The sequence below is a fragment of the Photinus pyralis genome, unplaced genomic scaffold, assembly GCF_008802855.1.
Source record: "Photinus pyralis isolate 1611_PpyrPB1 unplaced genomic scaffold, Ppyr1.3 Ppyr1.4_LG2, whole genome shotgun sequence".
Classification (NCBI taxonomy): domain Eukaryota; kingdom Metazoa; phylum Arthropoda; class Insecta; order Coleoptera; family Lampyridae; genus Photinus; species Photinus pyralis.
The window spans coordinates 47,901,222-47,921,909 of record NW_022170403.1 but is presented as its reverse complement, the minus strand read 5'-3'; the positions used below and the strand labels follow the sequence as shown (position 1 = coordinate 47,921,909).

At 35.3% G+C, this 20,688-nt stretch overlaps 1 protein-coding gene across 2 annotated transcripts in view; it reads left to right on the top strand.

The window, feature by feature from the left end:
- Positions 1–20,688, top strand: part of LOC116162791 (protein neuralized) — a 57,605-nt gene that overhangs the window by 35,441 nt on the left and 1,476 nt on the right. For both annotated transcript variants that reach the window (XM_031476505.1, XM_031476504.1), the window contains exons 2-3: positions 18,971–19,143; positions 19,196–20,458. In XM_031476505.1, the coding sequence (XP_031332365.1) occupies positions 18,971–19,143; positions 19,196–20,458 (1,436 nt within the window). The remainder of the gene's footprint in view (positions 1–18,970; positions 19,144–19,195; positions 20,459–20,688) is intronic.

Below are 20,688 nucleotides of genomic sequence, written 5' to 3'. Positions count from 1 at the left end.
CCTTGATACTTGGTAACTTGTGGGGCGATTTACAAAACAATTGCAACATTATTTTATTATTTATTATCTGTCAGTTTGTGTCGTCCCGCGTTGTATAGGTTGGTGGGTGTATGGATCGAAATGAATAAATTCAAATACCAGGCTGTGATAAAATTCCTTACAATACAAGGAAAACCTCCAAAAAATAATCTTGAAAAAATGTTGGTTGTATTGTTGTTTACCTCCTACGGGTAGATTACCCTTCTAAGTCAACTATTTGCGAGTGGTCAGAAATTGTTCAAATATGGTCGAGAATCACTGAATGATGATCCCCGTCTAGGGCGCCCTGTTGACGTGCTCACTCCAGATCCTGCTCCAGATGTTGTTGAAAAAGCAAGTGTTTGCTACAGCTGTAGGATGCACGACTAATGAAGTGACAAATAGCAGTTTCGCTGGGAGTTTCAGAAACCACAGACTTCAGAATCTGGGGATGACGAAGGTTAGTTCAAGATAGGTTCCGCTGTCGCCTTTCCAAATTCTTGTCCGCGTAGAGACCTGTGAACAATTCTTTGCGCGCTGTGGAGATGAACCAGACTTAATTGTCGATCAACTTGTCACTGGAGATGAAACCTGGATTCATCATTATGATCTTGAATCGAAGCAAGAGTCGATGCAGTGGCATGTAAAGGGCTTCAGCTCTCCCAAGAAGTTTAAAGTCGCCCCTTCTGCAGGGAAAATAATGGCAACCATTTTTTGAGACTCGGGGAATTTTGCTGATTGATTATATGAATAAGGGTAGTACGGTAATGGGAGAGTCGAGAGGAGAGTATTATTTAAACCTGATGCATCGCCTTAGAGATGCTATTAAAGTGAAGAGACGCGGAAAACAGACGCAAGGTGTCTTGCTGCTCCACGACAATGCACCAGTGCACAAGTCCAGACCTTCAACAGCTGCCGTAGTGGCTTCGAAGTAATTGAACATTCGCCGTAGAGCAGATCGAGGTGCAGATCTAGCATCCAGTGACTATTTTTTGTTCCCGAATATCATCGATTTATTAAAAGGACCCCCTCGAAGGACCCATTGTAGAAATGTCTGGAAAATATAATTTTTGAGGGGCGATGGTGACAGCGCTGAACCATGAAAGCATTTGATGAGTGCAGCTAAGTTGATGTCTTGAAAGATCATTTTTGACTACCCGCAAATGGTTGTATTCCGTTCGCCTTGTATGTTATTACTGCAATGCTGCATTATTATATCGGTTTTTAGGGTTGTTGTCGTGTCGCTTACCTATAAAATGTTGCGTTGATTACGTAGGTTATGCACGACGAGAATAGATATTGTAGAGTAGACTAGGTAATCTACGAGTATGCTTTTACCAGTATCCATCATGATCTCGAGGGGATGCTCTTCTCTTATTTTAAGATCTTGCTTCTTGCAGATTCAGCAAATTGCAATTTTCTAATTAATCAATTCTATATAAATTGGCTAAAAATGATGAAGTAAAAGCCAGGATGAAAGCTCAGCTGAAAGAGATAATAGTGGAAAGTACGAGGGGAAAGTATGAATTACGTATAAGGAAAAAAAATTATAATGTTTTTTGTTTTGCTTAGAAATCATCCATCCTGTAAGTATATTTGATCACTGCGTCTCTCCCGATATACAGGGGGTTCCAAATATTCAGAACTTTGTTATTACTAAAGATAGGGAGAAAGTCGAGGAGAAAGTTAAATGGGCATAGTTTTGTATGCTGGTTCAGGTCGACTTGCAATTATTAGACACAGGCTCGAGCTGATTTTACAAAAATAATTAATATCTTTATCACTGTTGAGGGCCCAGAACAAGAGAGTGATAATAAATAAATAAATAGAGTATCGTATCGTATTTCTTAATCATTTTTCGGTTTGTCCTATGAAATTATGAAACGTTCGGAATAAACTTCAATTTCGAAATCAGAAAAATCGGTGATTTTCATTTTTTTCATAATTTCTAATTGGGTCACAATTTTTTCTAAACCGAATTTAAATCAATATAAAAACCGCTAAACAGTGCCCATTTAATCTATGTTCCATAATAACCCTCCATTTCAGACACCCTGTATATCGTTGTGCGTACAGAAAATGCTTCAAATCTACTTCTAGGACATCAAGCAAATGTATTTGGACGTCTGACGAATGATTAATAATTCTCACCGAGCTCACACCTCCACGTCACATGCGGTCACTGAAAACACAAAAAGTTCAATATTCGCAGGTCATCAAATGTGCATTAGTGTAAATTGGTGGGCATATAATGATTTTGATATTTCTTGCGTATCTATCAGAGCTAACAATTATTTAGATATTTTTTAGTTTAGTGTTGTGAGGCGCGAATATTTGTAAGCGAATTTTGGTATATTTCCGGAAATATTCGAGAATATTCGCATACCGAATATTCCCCGCATATTCACGAGAACATTCTTTCGAAATTTCCAGTTTATACTTGTTTTCGAGCTTGATTTTAAACGGCCAACTGTCGATTTTACTAGGATACGCAAACGTTAATAACCACACGTGCAGTACATCTTCTCGGGAAAGTTCTTCATTGCTTTGGTATTCACATTTGTGTGAATGGTTTAGGTTTTTGTGAAGTTTTTGAATCTTCGTTCTTATCTTCGAATTTTTGAGCGAGTTTTCGTTAATCTGTCTGGATGTTTAGAGTTTTGTTTTGAAGGTGCAATATTTGTTACGGCCTCGGCTACGTCAATTGTAATTAGTATAGTCTAGTATAGAATCGAGTATATAATATTCGCAACAATAAATAAATTACGGGAATTTTACAACACAAATATCAAAAAACTTTTAATAAGCCCTTAGTGATCTTTTCTCAGCTTTCTGATGGTACTAATATAAAATTTTTATGACTCGTGGGTTTCCAGTAAATTACATCAACTTTCTTATTTCTTATGGACGCCATATTGGATTTTAATGTCACTCGTTAAAGAAAAAAATTATAAAATCGGCGGCACCAAATACTTTTATTTTATTTTATTTGGAAGTTAATTTTAAATTTTTGGCTTGAAGTTTACAATGCACTTCTTATGGCAATAATTCCATAGCCGTGTTGACGGCGACTATGCTAGACATTCTAGACAATAAACGAATAGAGTTGGTTTCAATCACTATCGGCCATGGAATTATTGCCATAAGAAATACATTGTAAACTTCAATGCAAAAATTCAAAATAAACGTATTTGGTATCGCCGATTTTGTAATTTTTTCTCTAATAATCTGTAATAATAAAGTAATAGTACGTAAAAGAATGGGTGGTAGAGGGGAGCAAGACACACATTATACCCAAACAAATTTGTGTGTATTCTTTGATATTTTTTTCAACCGCAACGCATAGATTTTCCTAGATTTTTGGGTATATTTCCTTTCCAAAGTTCTTACCACTAAGTGGAGGGATGCGAACAAATTTCCAATTTCTGGGCATTTTTAAAAATGAAAATAACGCAACAACATTTTCAACTGCAGTATAGGTGCTGGCGCGACAACGAAAAATTCATCAGATTTCTCATACGCGCACAGCACGCGCCATGTGAAAAATATACACCCTCCTTCCATTTGCACACAGAATGCACATCTTCGTGGAAAGGAAGGTCTTATTCGTTCGAGTACAAAAATATTTAAATTAAGACACAAAATCAACTTCCCTGAAACATTTAATTTACTGACCTATGTTTATAAAAACTTTTCTTTTCTTTTCATGAGGGCGATAAAATATCGGACTTTTTTTTGGAGCACCCAGTATAGGTATCACCTGTACAGGGCTGCTCCATTTTCGCCATTTTTATAGGGTTTCCGTCATTCTTAGTGGCAAAAAAAAAGTAATATAGGATCTTCTGTGTCCTTTTTGGGACCAATTTAAAATGGTAAGACATATGGGGGGAAATCAAAAAATTCTCAATTATATAATAGACCCTATATTTTCTTAGTTAAAAGCTTCGTTGCGATAATTTCTGCCCTTATTACTTAAACGGTTGTTTGTGAAATCCTCTATCATGGCTCATTATTCGAATGTTTTTTCAAAAATCATCAAAGGATAAAATATCATTAGAATAGTCCAAGGAATAACCTCTTTCATTTTTGCCGCATGTTTACCAAACACCCTGTATAATAGACCCTATATTTTCTTAGTTAAAAGATATACAGAAAAAATGGTTATTACAAAAGTTTCTGTATTATGATTGTTGAATTTCGGTTGAATTCTACCGGTTTCATAATAAGTATACGGGGCCAGATCTGACCTAACCTACATTTTTTTTGTGGAACACTGTATATTTTATTCTAAACAGATAGAAGGTCACATTTTCTTTCCAAAAATGTAACACTACAGAAATTCAAAAAAATTCAATTTTGGTTCAAATATATTCAAAAGATTTTAAAAGAATTACAAATTTCTTTGTATTTTTTTCAATTATTTGAACGTTTTTTAAATTCTTTTTGGATCTGTTTTGAATTTTTTTAAACACTTGTTTTTTTTTTAATTTCATCCCTAGCGTGTTATATTTTTGAAGAAAGAATTTATCTTAAGCTCTTAAGATTAAAATATACATGGTGTCCCATTTAAAAAATTAGGTTAGGTCTGGTAACTGTTTATCTGACCTTGTAATTTGAAAACGACAGATTTTACTTTTATAATTTGTTTCTAACGCATTTCTTTCCAAAAATGGCAATGCGCTTTTCGTTCGTCCGCATGAGACGAGATCTCAGACCTGGAAAATGCTAATATTGAAGTTTCGTTTTAAGAATATAGATTCCCCTTTAACACAGGATAAAACTATTTTTGCTTCGAGTTGTTTGAGTTTGAGCTTCATTTGTTCCTATTTGGAGGTTTCTGACTGTGCATAAAAAGCTCAAAAAATGGATCTAATATTCAATCGTCTTCCTTGAGCATTACGCTCGGCATTACGTAATATACACAACCGTCGGCGTCGTCTGCAAAACAAAATAAATCTGTTGTCTATTTAATGTTTCTAAAAGAACATGCTTCTACAGATAAACAATAAAAATTGACGTTCTAAATCTTTGGTGTTATTTATACCTCTCATAAAGCACTTAATACCACGCACCAATAATTTTTTCCGTACAAATAGAAAAAATAATACGAAATATCATTAAATTTCAGGTCAGTAACCACACTCTCTATATTTAATCCAATATAAAAACCGATTCTCACAAGTATACAGTAGAGCAATGTATAGAGAGAAAGGTAGGCAGACAGACTATTCAGCAATATCCTTTGTCGTTTTGAAATAGAACCCCTCGACCGGTAACTTCGTCCCCTCGCGTTCAAATTCGCAACGGTTTTATGTATATATGTATACGCATTAAGCCATTTCATCCTACTACATCTACATATCGATAGGTATTGTTAGTGCAAAGTGATGTGTGGGTGATATGACATTACACGAGAGAGTATTATGGCCATGTGTATCATTCATATCCAGAGGGTTCTTCTAACAGCTGGCAATCCCCAGGGCCTCCCACTAAGATAACACTATTTTTATTATTGAAAAATTGTCAAGCACGTAATTAAAAACGGCTTTTTTTGTGCATGGAGCGACTCGTAAAATTTTCATAATTACACTTATGAGATTGGATGTAATTTCAAGAATTTAAACGCCTTGGTCACGCAAGTGAAGTCGCATGATTTGAAACCTCTTAGGTGAGACCGTAGCAATAGTTTCATTCTCAAAGAATCCATCGGTTTTTTAGTGGGTTGCCAAAACGTAAGTGGGTTTTGGGATTCGCAGAGAGCCTTAACACCCGCAAGGCGAAAATGAATATGGATGTCGGTGTAATTAAACAACTCTTTAGAAACTAATAAAATTTGAACTTTCGTTTCAAGCTCTTGCAAAGAATTTAAAGTAGAATTCTGAATTCCTATAATACAAAATCTCCACATGGTCACTGTCCCTCTTCACTCGACTGCCAAACAAATTGAGATTTTCTCCTCTGCGCGAAAGAAAGTAGTACAATGGACAGTAATTATTTTCGAAAACGGTACGCATATTGAAATTCCCACCACCTTCCACCATTTTACCATTTTTTCGGCGATGGATTGGAACAGAAATTGGTTCTTTCATTATATTCACCGGCCAGATATATTTTTACAAGTGACGGTTACTTTTAGACATTTATACAGGGCGTTTCGCAAATCATAAAAAAATCACTACATTAGGTACCTACATTCGATATATAGTAGCACAAAAAAACGATTTTGTTGTTCGAGGTAACTTGGATCTACTTGTTTTAGTATAAAGAAACCTTACAGAATTTCAAGGAAGCCCGTCTGATTTCTAAAAATTCGCGTTTCCTTTCGCATCGATTGCTAGTCAGTAGATTAGTAGTATAATTTGCCAGAGAGAGAATACGTAATACTATTCAAGCACGAAATATGTTTTACCTACACTAATTATTAAAAATCTGACATAATAAATTACCATAAAAAAATGTCCTTTGAAATTTGAAACGAGCAATTATAAAATCGTAAATGCGTCGTTCTAGATTCCTAAAAAATTAGATTTCGTCCACCTACGGATCGCGATTACGAAAATGTAATAGGAATTAGCAAACGCCATTCGATTAGATATAAATACTAAATTGTATGTTGAAATAAGTACTGACATATGTGGTTCGAAAATTGGTCGAAACTTAACAAATAAGTCCGTCACTCAATTAATGTTATAGAGCCGTCATGTCATGTCAATAAACTAGGAAAGAAAAATAATGTTCAGCAATTCAAGATTGAATCATAGTACGGAAGCGCGTTGAAGTAATGGTCGTCAACCATGCGAAATTTTCATCGTTTCGAAACTTGCATTTTTCGTTAAGTTTCTATAATTTGATTAAAGTCGTTGACCTCCTAGATGAGCGTGCCTGAACATTAGAAAATTGCATGCATATGAATTTTTCTAGGTTAGGTAAATATTTGGGGGAACCGAAAAAGCTAAAACTATCTAAAGTGTATATTTTCGTTAAAATTGTGAAAAAGTCCTGTGCTTCGCTTCTTATCGTAAACTTTTAAGTGGCCGTTTTAACGTTTGAATTCCGCATTAATTATATCTTGCAGTTGTTTTTTTTGCTCGAGTTTTGGCAGCAGCGTGGCTTCTACTTTGTAGCCATGTGGCAGTCGCGCTAGTCGACGGTGGCATTGTTTTTTGTTCAAATTATAATCTAACAAATTGTTAAGTAATTTATTACATCCACCTTAAGTAGATGCTCATATAAATACAAATGCAAAAGTTCCCTCATTCAGTTTTATCAGTTAATTACGTTCAACATTAATTGTATCACAGATTTATAGTATATTTAAATCTGTGATTGTATGTAAACGATGTGAATTTGCAGATTTTTCCGCTGCATAAGTATACAGCACGATTCTCGTGTTTTGATCCATATAATATTTGAGAGCGTGCTTAGTTTTTCATCATAGTTTATAGGCTAAATATTGCTAATATCTGTAAAAATTGCGTTCATTCCTTTAAGAGTCTTCTTTACCTAAGCGCAACTTTTTTACATTATAGTGTATAGATGATTATAGCTGCAAGAGATAAGATTATATTCTTGCTTTGTCAACTCTTGTCTTGGTCCTTAGTTAGTTCCCACCGACACTGTGCAGCGGCGCCACTTGTTACACTCAAATTGTTGATTTAACGCCCGCCAAGATACAGACATTATTTACAAAAATTATGATTTCATTTTTTGGGGTCATGTTTAGAAGTAACTTATCTAAAAAACTGTCGGTTTACTTTTTCCATAAATCGTCTTGATCGAGAGTAAAAAAATAAAACAGATCAGCGCAATAGTCGGTGCGAAACATCTAATCTTTAAACAATCTGTATTCAGTTGCTATAAACTTTTTAAAAAAAATAGTCCGAACATTTTGTAGATAAAGGTCTAAATTTATACAATAGTTCTTAAAAAAAATTGTTTTTGTAAAAACAAATAGAGTTTTTATGACGGGCCCTCTTATGGAAATTTACATTGGGTGCAGTGGGTACAGAAGACTCTTAAGCGTTTGAATCCCGATGGTCGCATATGGAAAATTTGCTTGAATCAAAGCTCAATAAAAATCTGATGAAACTTAATACCGAACGATCTTCGAGGCCGGTTTTGGGCTGTAACTTTTTGATAAGTCTACGTAGCTGAAACGGTAAGAGCATGTGCACCAATTTTCAAAGCGATCGGACGTTGCTGAAAGTTATCGTGCATACCGATAGATAGACAGCAATACAAAATTATAAACAATATCGAGAATCGTTAATGAATGTATCTATACTGTCTGATTTTAGCTGTCACACCGGATATCTCGATTACTGCCAGAGCTATGACAAACACAGAAGAAAAGTTGTTTTACCCTTAATTTTGTGTTATCTGTTATTGCAAAAAAAAAAACAAATAAAACAACTATTCTTATAGTAGATTTGTTATTACCTTGGTTCCTTATTTTCGCGGGTAGAGGCCATCCGGGTCTTATAGGTTTCTTTTACAACAGTTTTTTTCTTATTTTCGCCGCCAGAGTTCGTGCAGATGTTTTTCCATTGTACTTCTAATTTTATCTCCTTTAATTTGATCTTGCGTAGTTGTATTTTTTGTTCTTTCGTACAGAGACGATCTGACCTGCATATTGATTGCGTGCAAATTGTTCTCGATTCGCCATTTCTTTTTACTTGACTTATTGTGTACCTGAAGGTCATCATATTTCTTTGTAGTTTTCTCACTATTTCTGATGTGCTGTGGCTGTGCTCCTTTGAATGCCCGTTGCGGATTGGTATTTGCAAGTAATTAGTGTGAGGTATGTACGGGCGATCCGTGGTTGAGTCAAAAATTTTGCTTTTGTAAATTGAATGATTGGTTTTATTGAGTGTTAATTACGGTTTTAGTATCCGATTTACATAGTGTCGGGTGTTAAGACATTACCGCAATATTTATGTGCCGCTCTATTCACTATCCCTCTTGTGTGTTTGTGTTGTTATCGGTTACAGATAAGGTCGAAAAGCGCCCTTTTGCGCTCAAAAGACCGTTACAACCAGAGTTCAAAAGTATTTTTTTTATTTTCGACGACTCCTTAATATAACGTTTGATTGCATACAGAAAAAATAAATTTTGTTGTTTTTTTAAAGCATAAACTTTTTAATTGGGCATATTTTCTTTAATTTGACCATCGCCGTTATCTCCTACGGTTATGGAGATCCCCATGATGGACATTCTTATCTTGGAAACAGTGTATATTAATTACAATTCGGCTGTATTGAAAGATTTCATGAACAAACCTGACCAGCACGGCATATAAAGTGCGAGGCAAAACTAACGTTAACTTCAAAAACTATTTTACCAAGCAATAATGACCATATATAATGTTTATACAACAAATGTAATCTAAACTGTAACTAACTAACATTAATGAATCTTCGTAAGGACAAAAAGTAACGTACGTAAAATAACAAGGATCGAAGCAGTTCACAATAGTAATCATCTCCAAAAGGTATCGTAATACTGGCACTTACAAATCCGGAACAGTATTCAAGTTTTCAGTCAATAATTTCGAAGTAGGCCCGTATAACATGTCGACGATGTCAATCTAACTTAAAAGAGCAGGTCTATCTAAAATGCAATGTCATCCAAATTCTGCATAATTTCAAATGCGTTGATGGAGGTAGTAAACTGAGGAAAAAGGATGAGGATACAAGACAAAGCTGTAAAAGAATATACCTCACAGCGTAAACCACTTTTAAAGTATAAATCCGGTAAGCGTATTCTATGGGGCAACCAACCAACACATCAGAAAGAGAGAAAAGTTCCAAAGAAACTATTATAAAATAATAAGTAATGGGGTATTAAAATTCACAAGCAACGCTCTAGAACTTGAGAATATCAAGAAAGAGAGAAAATACAGAAAAGTACATTCGGATGATCTCTAGCGGGAAAATAAAGAAATATGAAATAAAAACTTTACCAACAGAACTAAATACAACGAGCTTACGCGAGAAATCCACAAATGGTGTAAAGGCATTCAACACTGAACGGAGTAAATTAAAAAAAATTGTAAAATATTAAGACAATTAGTTTCCAATTTGTTCAAATAACTTCAGAAGAAAATTAAAAACATAATCTGCAATTTTTCTGTCATTTGCGTGGCATACCTTCGGAAGTACGTAGGTAATTGGAATTTTGTGGTTTTCTTTACAGCAGGACAATAACTCTTTAATGGCGTAATGTTGCTCTAATTTGACCATCGTCGTATATTCTATGGTGTCCAAGATCCCCATCATAGTTATCCTTATCTCGGGCACTGTATAGAGCAATACTTTTTCAAAATCGAAATTCGAAATTATACCTACAGTCCTGCAACGTACTAGTTACTAGAAATGATATTTTTGGGCAGTCTCGTTCAAAACGATTACTACAATCGCCCAGCTATATAACGTTACCTTATACCATTGTTTAAACACTTTATTATTATGCTGCTTAAAGATGTAGATCATGTTACGGTATGGCATCTTGACTTCCTCTACAATTGAAATGCTATCCCGCAACGAGATCTGTTGGCCCTCAGATTAACTGAGTGTTGGTTGTTTTCTTCATATCGAAGATCAATGAAATTTATTAAATTTTATTATAACAAATATTGCAATGTAGTAATTTTATTTTATGTGCACTGTGTACTATATTCTATGCATAGTGGGCACCCTGTACTTTACGATCAATATCTTTTTATACTTTTATTATTACTGTCCATTGTTCAACTAAACTTCCTTCTATATCCGAGGGTTTGAAATCTCAGGGCTGGAACTTAAAATAGACGCGCGTTTATTCTTTGATATCGTGGATGAAAAGAATGATAGTAAAGAGTATAAAAACATATGCATAAAAATGACGATAGCGTATCTCACTTTTTAAATTCAACTTCCCTGATTTCTCCAACCCTCCGACCCGATAAATCTTGCAAACATTCACAGAAATTGTCTTGAAAGTAATGATGTGATTGAGAATATATTGATTACAGCTAGGATGGGACTGTGATTTTAACACAAAAAATGAGGTCGTTATTTTTTAATAAAAAAAGGTAAAAGTAGACGAGTAACATTACAATGTTATTGGAAAATTTCGATCGTAACTTCAATTGCTATATTCTTGATTACGTGCTCAAACATCGTTAAGGAAATAAACTTAACGTTATATTCTTACATTGAGAATGTTTAATCAATAACTTTCTCCATCTCTCTCAAACGTAGGCGTATCCTGAGGTTGAAGACGGATCTTCATTGCTATTATACCGGGATCGCAAGATGATTTCAGAAGTTTTGTACTTATTTTGAAAGGTCACGTTTAGCAGGTCCCGCTGTCACGTTATCACTCATGCAAGTCCTTTAGTAACATATAGCGGCTTTTAGGAAGTCGTTTGCAAAAATGGCACGTGTTCGCAGTAAAAACACACGTGCGCATAGGCACCACCCTCCCGATGTGTATAATTATACGTCGAAGACATATGGCGACAATTTGTGAAACTGTCTTGTCTGGCCTTTGCAGGAATCTTGGCTTCGTGCATATACATTTGGTAATGGTAATTTGTTATTACAATAAAAAAATAATCATCCTTTTTTTCTTATACAAAGTTAGTCAATTGCTGTGTCCGTACATCCGGCCACACATCCTCCGGTTCTTCGGACCGTTGATGTTTGAAAAACCGCACGCTTCGAAGATTCCTCAATTAATACACCAACTCCACTCATTCAACAACATTTAAATATGATTTTTGTATTTAATCAAACTTCACATTCGCGGTTCTAATAATTTCCTTGTTACAACCGACCGGTTCATAAATCTTTCAACATCTTTGTGAAACGTAAACGTTCCCACGTTTTCGACTCGTCACACTGGAATTTGATTGCTTTTATGTAACTGTACTATATTTCCTATTATCTCTCTGGCAGGCGGTTAATTCGAATTCTAACGACTTCGGTTTTATGTGTCCAATAATGCTTTATTGACAAGTTAGTGTAGGTTATGCAAATATCACGTGGAATTACATTTTCGATTTGAAATTTTCAGTTATGGTCGACGTTTATGATTTAAAGATCTATTCTCCCTTTCGCGCACAAATGTTACCCAACGCAATTAGTTTTTGATAGAAAATAAACTAGACGAAATAGTACAATGGACGAACAGGCCCTCGGGAATTTCTATCTCCTTGGGGGTGGATAGCTGTGGAAACTCGCACACTTGACTATAATAGTATAAATGCATAAACATCCCCCAATTTCTATGACACATAACCGCAGAGACCATCAGCATTACTATTATAAAACCTCCCCCACACTAATGCGCTTAGCCCCTTTATTATTAAATGACGGTATTTTATCTGTAAAACTAGACATGTGTTAAGTGTTTCTAGAAAAAATCCATAATACACAAATGGTCACTAAGTACCTACTTAATTACGAGTTGTTATAATTTTGATGACTTCATTCATTTCCGCTCAAGTTTTCCACAATGCGTTTCGACAATCGTAAAGGAGGATGTAATACTTAACGCAGCTGATGTGTAAGGTATCTTTTTCAAACGGATCTAAGGATCCGTGATTTACAGTGTTTCCGGTATGTTACCGGATATGCGAGGGATTTTTCCCATCTTCCTTTACGTTACAATTACGCAAAAGGGATAATCAACGCGTAACTTTTACGCCGACATTGAAAATGATTTTTACGCGGTATCTATACACTCATTTTGGCATACTATTACAGGACAATCGTCGAATTTTATTACACTCCAAAACTACCGGATACCTAAGGGTGAAAACCCTACATTAAAGACAGCTGTGGACTTCCCCTCAACATATTGCAGATAGAAAGTACACCTGGGCTTATTTTTATTGTCTGATGTGTGTTCCACAATCAAAGAGCGATATACCTATATGGAATCGTTTCCATTTCAAAAGTTTTCTTTCTGCAATTGCACTAAATAGGTAGTTACTGTATACGCATTAGGCTTAATTTAATTAGTCACTTTCTATGCGGAAATCGCTAATGTGTATGACGTTTAAGTGAATTGTCCACACATTTATTCAGCATGCAAAATCTTTTTTGGAATACCTCCATCTTGTAGCGGGAGATATGCCGGTATTGCAATTTTCCCGAATTGCCATGATTTCGATTTTCGTCTACGCTACGCACCAGTGGGTCAGTGGGATGCCAACACATTCGTAGACGTTTTGATTAGTTTCTTTGTTAATCGTTAGACTAAATAAAAACTTGCTATTTCGTCACTTATCTTTGTTTCGTTTCTTTTTTCAGATGTACAAAATAATACCATTGCGTATACAATTATGAAAATCGGAGGAAATAAACAAGCCGATCTCAGTCAGTAAACGTAGAGAATGCGTAATTCCGTCCAATTAATGATTATTAAAAATAATTGTTTTTTCGAATGATGGAAAACTCGGTAATCCAGTAATTGAAAAAATTGATTCCATTAATTCAATGATCAGGTAAACGAATAAAGTAAATCATACTAAAAATAACTCTTGTTGTTTTTTTTTGTCTGTAGGTATATTATCATAAGATACTTGACCAAAGATTATCGAGATACAAGAAACAGCCATAAGTCATCACAAAACCAATCGAAAGTTTTTTGGAAAGTTTCTTAGTTAATTTATCCAAGAAGATTGCAAAAATGTTTGTATCAATAAAGTGGAAAGAATTCAAATCGATGAAATTAAATGGGTTACAATGCTTTCATTGCAAGCAATAATTACTGGCGATATACTAGACTAGAACATAAAATTATTCCTTTTATCACATTACAATCTTACTGTTGGCGTTCTTTTATGGATTTACATACATCTTTACACATGCATAATTTCAACTGAGTACAATTTTCTATAGCATATTGTTCTTCTGTAGCGTAGGTAAGTACTACTTAATTACAGTAAGTTAATAGCACAGAGTAAGAGTAAGCTGTTTACTCTGTGTCAATAGTTATTTACATAAAAGTCAGGGAAATGACACATTACTGACGAGGACTTTGGGGCCGAGTACTTTAACTTCCGAGTCAAGTAATGTCATTTTACTGAAGAGTTTTGTATTAAATTTTACCTAAAATCGTTTTTTAATATAAAATTTCATTAATGTCAATCTGTCAGTATAAGCATTTAGCAATGTGACAGGTATGGCCGGTAAAGTGACAGGCGGCATGGAAAGTTGTCGGGTCTGGCCCTGTCATGAAAACTTTAGTTTCCTGACTAAAGTAGGCTTGCAAATGAAGGTTTCATGTGAGAAGATGACGAAGGCTCACTTTTATTCCAATCACCAAGATAGAACTTGAAGGTACCACGAGGGGGGCATCAGATAGAGGATATTTGGTGTACATGCATATTAGAATATCTGAAGATACCCAAGGATATCTGAGAAAACTCCGTAAAATTAACCACGTGATTTCTGCAACCAATAAACGCGCATGCTCAGACTCGACGCGAAGGGTTTTTATTCGTGCATTTTATAGTATTGTGCAAGGGTGTTACGTTCAGAAGGTTAAGTCTTGTAGTTTTATGTACAATATACTACATTTCTCTCAGTAGAGGTTTATAGTTGACATCACATCACGTAAATAGTTAACAAAAATTATTTAATTAATCAGAAACAGTTTTTAGATATGAACTTCTTTCTGAAATATTTTTTATATTATATGTACTCGAGAGCTACATTGAACCCACCCTCAATATGCACTTGTACCATTTTGCAGTTTTGAAAGTTATGTACGAGCGTTGAATGAAAAATAAAGGTTTCATTCAACGGTACGAGGTTATGTGTACCTACTCGTACGTCGAGTAATTATGGGTCTTTTTTAACTTTTTCTGAAATGCAAATTTATACAAAAATTCTTAATGAAGCTGGACGCGCAATAGGAGATGTGACAGGTACCCGATATCCTCAACTTTTTTAGAAATGTGAACTCAGTTCAGCCACGATCTAAAGCTGGAAACACACGATCGAACAGCACGACAAACATGTTCGATCGTGTGTTCGCTACTTTAAGCATCGTATAATGTTCTATTGGCAAGGATACCTGGCTCTCATCCAGGAGGCTCAGGTTCGCTTCCCGGTATTGGAAGTTATGTTTTGCACAAAAATGCATATACTACGATAACTTAGTAGAGTTGAACACGGGGTGATTTGTAAGTTTAAGATTGTCTTAAAATTTTTTTAAAAGCAAACTTATACAAAAACGAATTTGTAACATGAGAGTACGTATGATGTGCGCATGAGCAACGCCACCGTAGTTACTCTCTGTAGTCGTGCATTTTTGTCTATATTCCGTACCTGATTTAAGGTACCGGTTTGAACAAGATTAGGGACGTCTAATTGTTTCCTTTTCATTACCCGTTTTTAGATCGATCTGTTTCATGACGCAGAAAACACGTTGGCAACTGTGTTGGTTTCAAAAGGATGGAAGTCGTGCACATCTTAATCGTGTGAGACTACCTATCAGGCGTATTTCCTGGAAAATGGTAAATTTTTCCGATAGGTATTCTCGCACGATTAGAGTGTTGTGCGCGGGTACACCAACCTGTTGAAACCAACAGTTTCCAACTTTTGTTTTTTTTTGTGCCATACATCGTATAATTCGTAATAAAAAGTACCACTCAATACAGTGTGTACTTTTTTTTACGGGCCGTATAAAAATACAGTTGATGTAGATGGTTTTTCTCCAAAACGAAAGGTTGTATTGAAAATCTCTCAATGGTATCTTGTAGTTGTAGAGCTAAAAAAGTGGCATAGAAAGTTATTCTTTTGTATTCTGCAAATAACATAAGAAAAAAATAAAAACGAAATCTGCAAATTTGGGTTCTTCTGACATTTCTGCTTCCACGTAATTCGGCGGGGAAAAATCGCGAAAAAAATTCAAGTAAAAATGCTCTCGTTACAAGATCAAGAACGAATAATTCTCGATCGTTTTTCGCATGAGTTAGCTTTTTGTTTCTAATTACACGCGGAGTCTGCAGAATTCAATCTGGCTCATTTTGGAAAAAAAACAACACTTTTAGAATGTGTAGACCGAGGTGACACATATGTACAGTATGTCCCCGGATGGACTGAACAAGCGGGAAAACATTTTTAATTTTAACTACGCAAAAATGTCATCCTTTATAAAAATTTTTGCTAGCCTCAAAACCACCTATTCTTAAATAAAAATCTAGATAATCCTTTTAGCAGCTGAGAAAATTACAAAAAAACGCAAAATCTACATCTAAATCTATATCTACTTAATCAATACACCATACACCTCTTAAATAAAAATGAGTCTTGATAAGCTTCTGTTTTTATTATAATTTATTTGTCCCGTTAATAGTTATTTACTTACATATGAGTATGGTAAATCAAGGTTTACGTTAACGAGTGAGATGTTTACTGCCGAAGCGTAGCTGAGGCAGGAATTTCGAAACGAGTAACGTAAACTGATTTGACATACAAATAATGTAAAAATGTAAAATTTCATACTGCTCTATTTCTATTAAAATACCATTTTGATTAGAATGTTGTAGGTACACATTGAAATAAAAGCAAAAGTCGATCACTTGATTTGTTTGATCTGACAGTAGTTTGACAAATATCAATGCATACGTTTAGATGGCTGTCAGTTGCGGTTGCTAGGCAAAATTACCAGACTCTAATCAGTCTGGGAAAGCGGCGATTACTAGATAGTATGAAATAAAAATATTATTTTTCACTCGTAATGCCATAATTAATGTTATTTAGTAATCAAACTGGGTTGAGTGGAAGACCAAGCTGCTACTTGTAGTTGCTTGAACTCACTCCATTTGGGAACATCAAGTGAGGCAGTTCTTAAGTACTCTGTTCTCTTCGAACATCATGTATGATTTTATTTTTGTTTATTTTTATCTTGAACATTGAACATTATATTAAGTTGTTTTCAATAAATGCATTATTATTATTATTATTATCTACAGCGGAAATTTTTCTACGTTGCATGTTTTTGGTTCAATCAGACTATCATTGTATCTTCCATGGCAACCTGATAAGCAATTCAAGTTAAAAAAGACACCTTAGAGCTTAAGAGAAACATTTTATTTTATTCAATGTGGTATCCTCCAACCTCTTGTTCAGTCCATCCGGGGACACACTGTATACTGATTTGAGACTTAGGACAAGATGGTTCTGGCCCTGGCGGTTCTCATTTTACAGCCTCATGGTTTGCGATCTGGCGCGAAATAAATATAATCATTGTATTTATAAACGATATAATTCTGATTGAAACATACATTACAGGTAGGCCATTTACGTAAATGCTTAATTGTCTTGTAAGGATTAATCTGTTCTATTGTTTAAATCAATATAATATAAACAAATCGTTTATAGTTTAATGTAAATTCCATACGTTTTGTGATCAAATTTAAATGTGAAATTAAGCTTGAAGCAGTAAGGAAACAAACTACTACATTAAATCTCGTAATTTACCGCCAAGGGAAAGAATTTCAAGGACATTAAATGGCAAGATTATGGCAATCTTTCAAAATCTGAAAATGTTGCAATAGCGCGCTGTGAAAATTTCACACACTGCTCTTATGCTATTCACTTTGAAACACTCAATGAAAAAACCCATTAAACTCAGTTGCATGATTTAATTAAAATTCGCAAGGAATTTAAGGAATAATCACAATTTAGTTGTTTTTTGCGAGCTTCTCAAAGTTATGTATTTAATTTATTTTCAGAGAAAAAGAGGAATGTCTTTGTATTGTAAAGCACTTCGATAAATGCGAATTAAAATTTAATTGGCATCATTCAATTTAATAGGATATGTTTACAAGGAATTGTATTGTAATTAGCTAAATAAAGGCCGGCAAGTGGAAATGGTACAGCTGATACTGGATTGCATAGATGCCAGAAATTTAGCGAGGGTAAATTTTTACAAATTGTGTCATTGGAAAAATATATTTAAATTTTCCATAATGATCAATATTTTTTGACACCCTTGCCTCTTTGGCAAAGTAGCTTAATTTCCAACAATTCGATTTAAACCCGGTTGTACACCGTCAGTTGAGATTAACTGACAGATTTCAGAAACACGATTGGCCATCTTGCAAAATATTAGCCAATGAAATCCTTTAACCAACATTTTAACTATAAACTGAAATGTAAACTGACATTATACAACTGGGCCTTAGGGAGTATTCTTTTATGGCAGCACTTTTTAATTTTACTTATTTGTACTAAGACATCTATTTGTTTCATTTTTATTGTTCCATTTGCATCCTATGGATCCGTGTTTACCACCCGCACGTTATTGAGGTATTGCATTGGGGTAAACAATGATCCCCACTTTTTTACGGAAATACACGTTTTGAAGCACCAGGAATCCTAATCAAACATCGATGATGTCGGTCTGTCTGTACTTTGGTACACATATTCTTAAACATAAAAGGGCGGAATCGCGCATGCGCAGGTGTGCGAGTGGTGTCTGCTAACCACAGCATATTTTTAAGATACATATATTATAGCATTGTTTAAATGAAAGTATTTAAACAATAATTGAATTTTTTTATTCAATTCTGTGAAAAATTAGTCTTGTTTGATATTTTTTCCAACAAATTCTTTGCGCCCGTTTTCTTCTTACGTCTATTATGGTACCTACTACTGAATATTTATATTACTTGAGTGAGATGTGGTTTCCACATTTTATTCAAATTCTTATTACGCTCCTGTGGTTGGTCTAACTCAATTGTGTTTAATCTGTATTGATTAAATTGCGATGTAAAACAATTTCATTATTACAATACAAGGTTACAGCTACTTAAAGCCATAGTAGGTAGAAAATCAAAATTGAAAACTATTCAGTAAAAGTAGTCATAAAATAAAGTGCGAAAAGTCGAACTTTATTTTTATTGTTTTAATTAATTGAAACACACACTTATTTTCGTATTTATTTACAGTTTCAAGATCAAGCTCACATGGCGGCGGTACCAATAATCTACCACCCTTATTATTCCACAACGTCCACGGTGACAATATCCGCATCTCACGCGATGGAACGGTTGCAAGGCGCGTTGAAAGTTTCTGCAAAGGGATCGCCTTTAGTTCGCGTCCGGTTAAAGTGAATGAGAAAGTAAGTGTATGAGTTATTAGCCTCTTATATGTCTGACATTTTAATGTCTTAGGTGTGCATAAAGTTCTTGGAGATCTCCAATAACTGGAGTGGAGTGATACGCTTTGGATTCACCTACAACGATCCAAGTACTCTTAGATATGGTCTTCCGAAGTATGCTTGCCCTGATCTCACGAACAAGTCTGGCTATTGGGCAAAAGCGCTTGCCGAGCGATTTTGCAGCCAAAATACTCTTCTGTTTTATTACGTGACGTCGGCGGGCGATGTTCATTTTGGTATTAACGGCGAGGAGAAGGGAATCTTCTTTGGAGGTGTAGAAACTAGAGGCCCACTTTGGGCGCTTATCGATGTGTATGGCAACTCGACCGCTGTAGAATTTGTCGACATTCGACATCAATTAAACAACAATCGTCGTAATCTTGTGCTCAACAGTTGTGACACAACACCTGAAGAAATAGATCGCATTGTGTACCCCATGCAGGGGTTGAATATACAACGCGACGAAGAAATGAATGTACCACCCCTAAGATATCAACCACCTTCACTAAACTTTGCACCTGTTTCTCTTCATCGCACTAGAGGACGCAATGTGAGATTTAATAGCAATCGTAATATCGCTGCTAGAATTGATACGGAATTCTGCCAAGGGTACGTTTTTACGCCGAGGCCATTGCAGCTAGGAGAACGAATTGTCATACAAGTCATATCGACAGAACCGATGTTTGAAGGCTACCTAGGTCTCGGATTGACTTCATGCGACCCGGCCAATCTCCAAACATCCGATTTACCAGACGATTCCAACTTTCTACTCGATCGACCAGAATACTGGGTGATTAGCAAGGATTTTGCTCGCCATTTAAATCGTGGTGATGAAATCAGCTTCTGCATAGCACCAAATGGTGAAGTACAAATTAGTAAGAACGGTGGAAACTCTTCAGTAGTCATACATGTTGATCAAACTTTGCGTTTGTGGGCGTTCTTTGATATTTACGGATCGACACAACGTATACGTGTCCTCAGCTGCCCACCCTCTCCTGTCCGTAACCCAGAGCGACGCATAGTCCAATCTGATTCTGTCAATGGCATTGCAGTTTTGTCTGTTATTTTGCCTTCGAATCATACAAACGTTGTGAGTCCTCAAGCAGTTTCTGGAAATGCTCACCACTCATCGCAGAATTCCGTTCATAGTCAAAATAACAATAACAACCACGCTAGTCATTGCTTAGTTGCACCCGTACCACAATCATCCTCTCAACAACACGCACCTATACCCACAGGAACCATGTTATCCGGCTACAGCAGCACTTACATTGAGGTAAATATACATTCTTATAATTAAAAAGCGGATTTCTATGCACTCAAATGTGCATCAATTTACTTTTCATTTGATTAAAATAGTAACTACCTAACTAACAATAATCAAAATTTGTTTGTCCATTTTGAAATTTACCTTAGGTCTGAACTCAATCTTAAATCATTGAAGCCCAATAGAACATTTTTGAATTTTGTAAATATTTACACTGTCATGAAGTAGCCAATAGAATT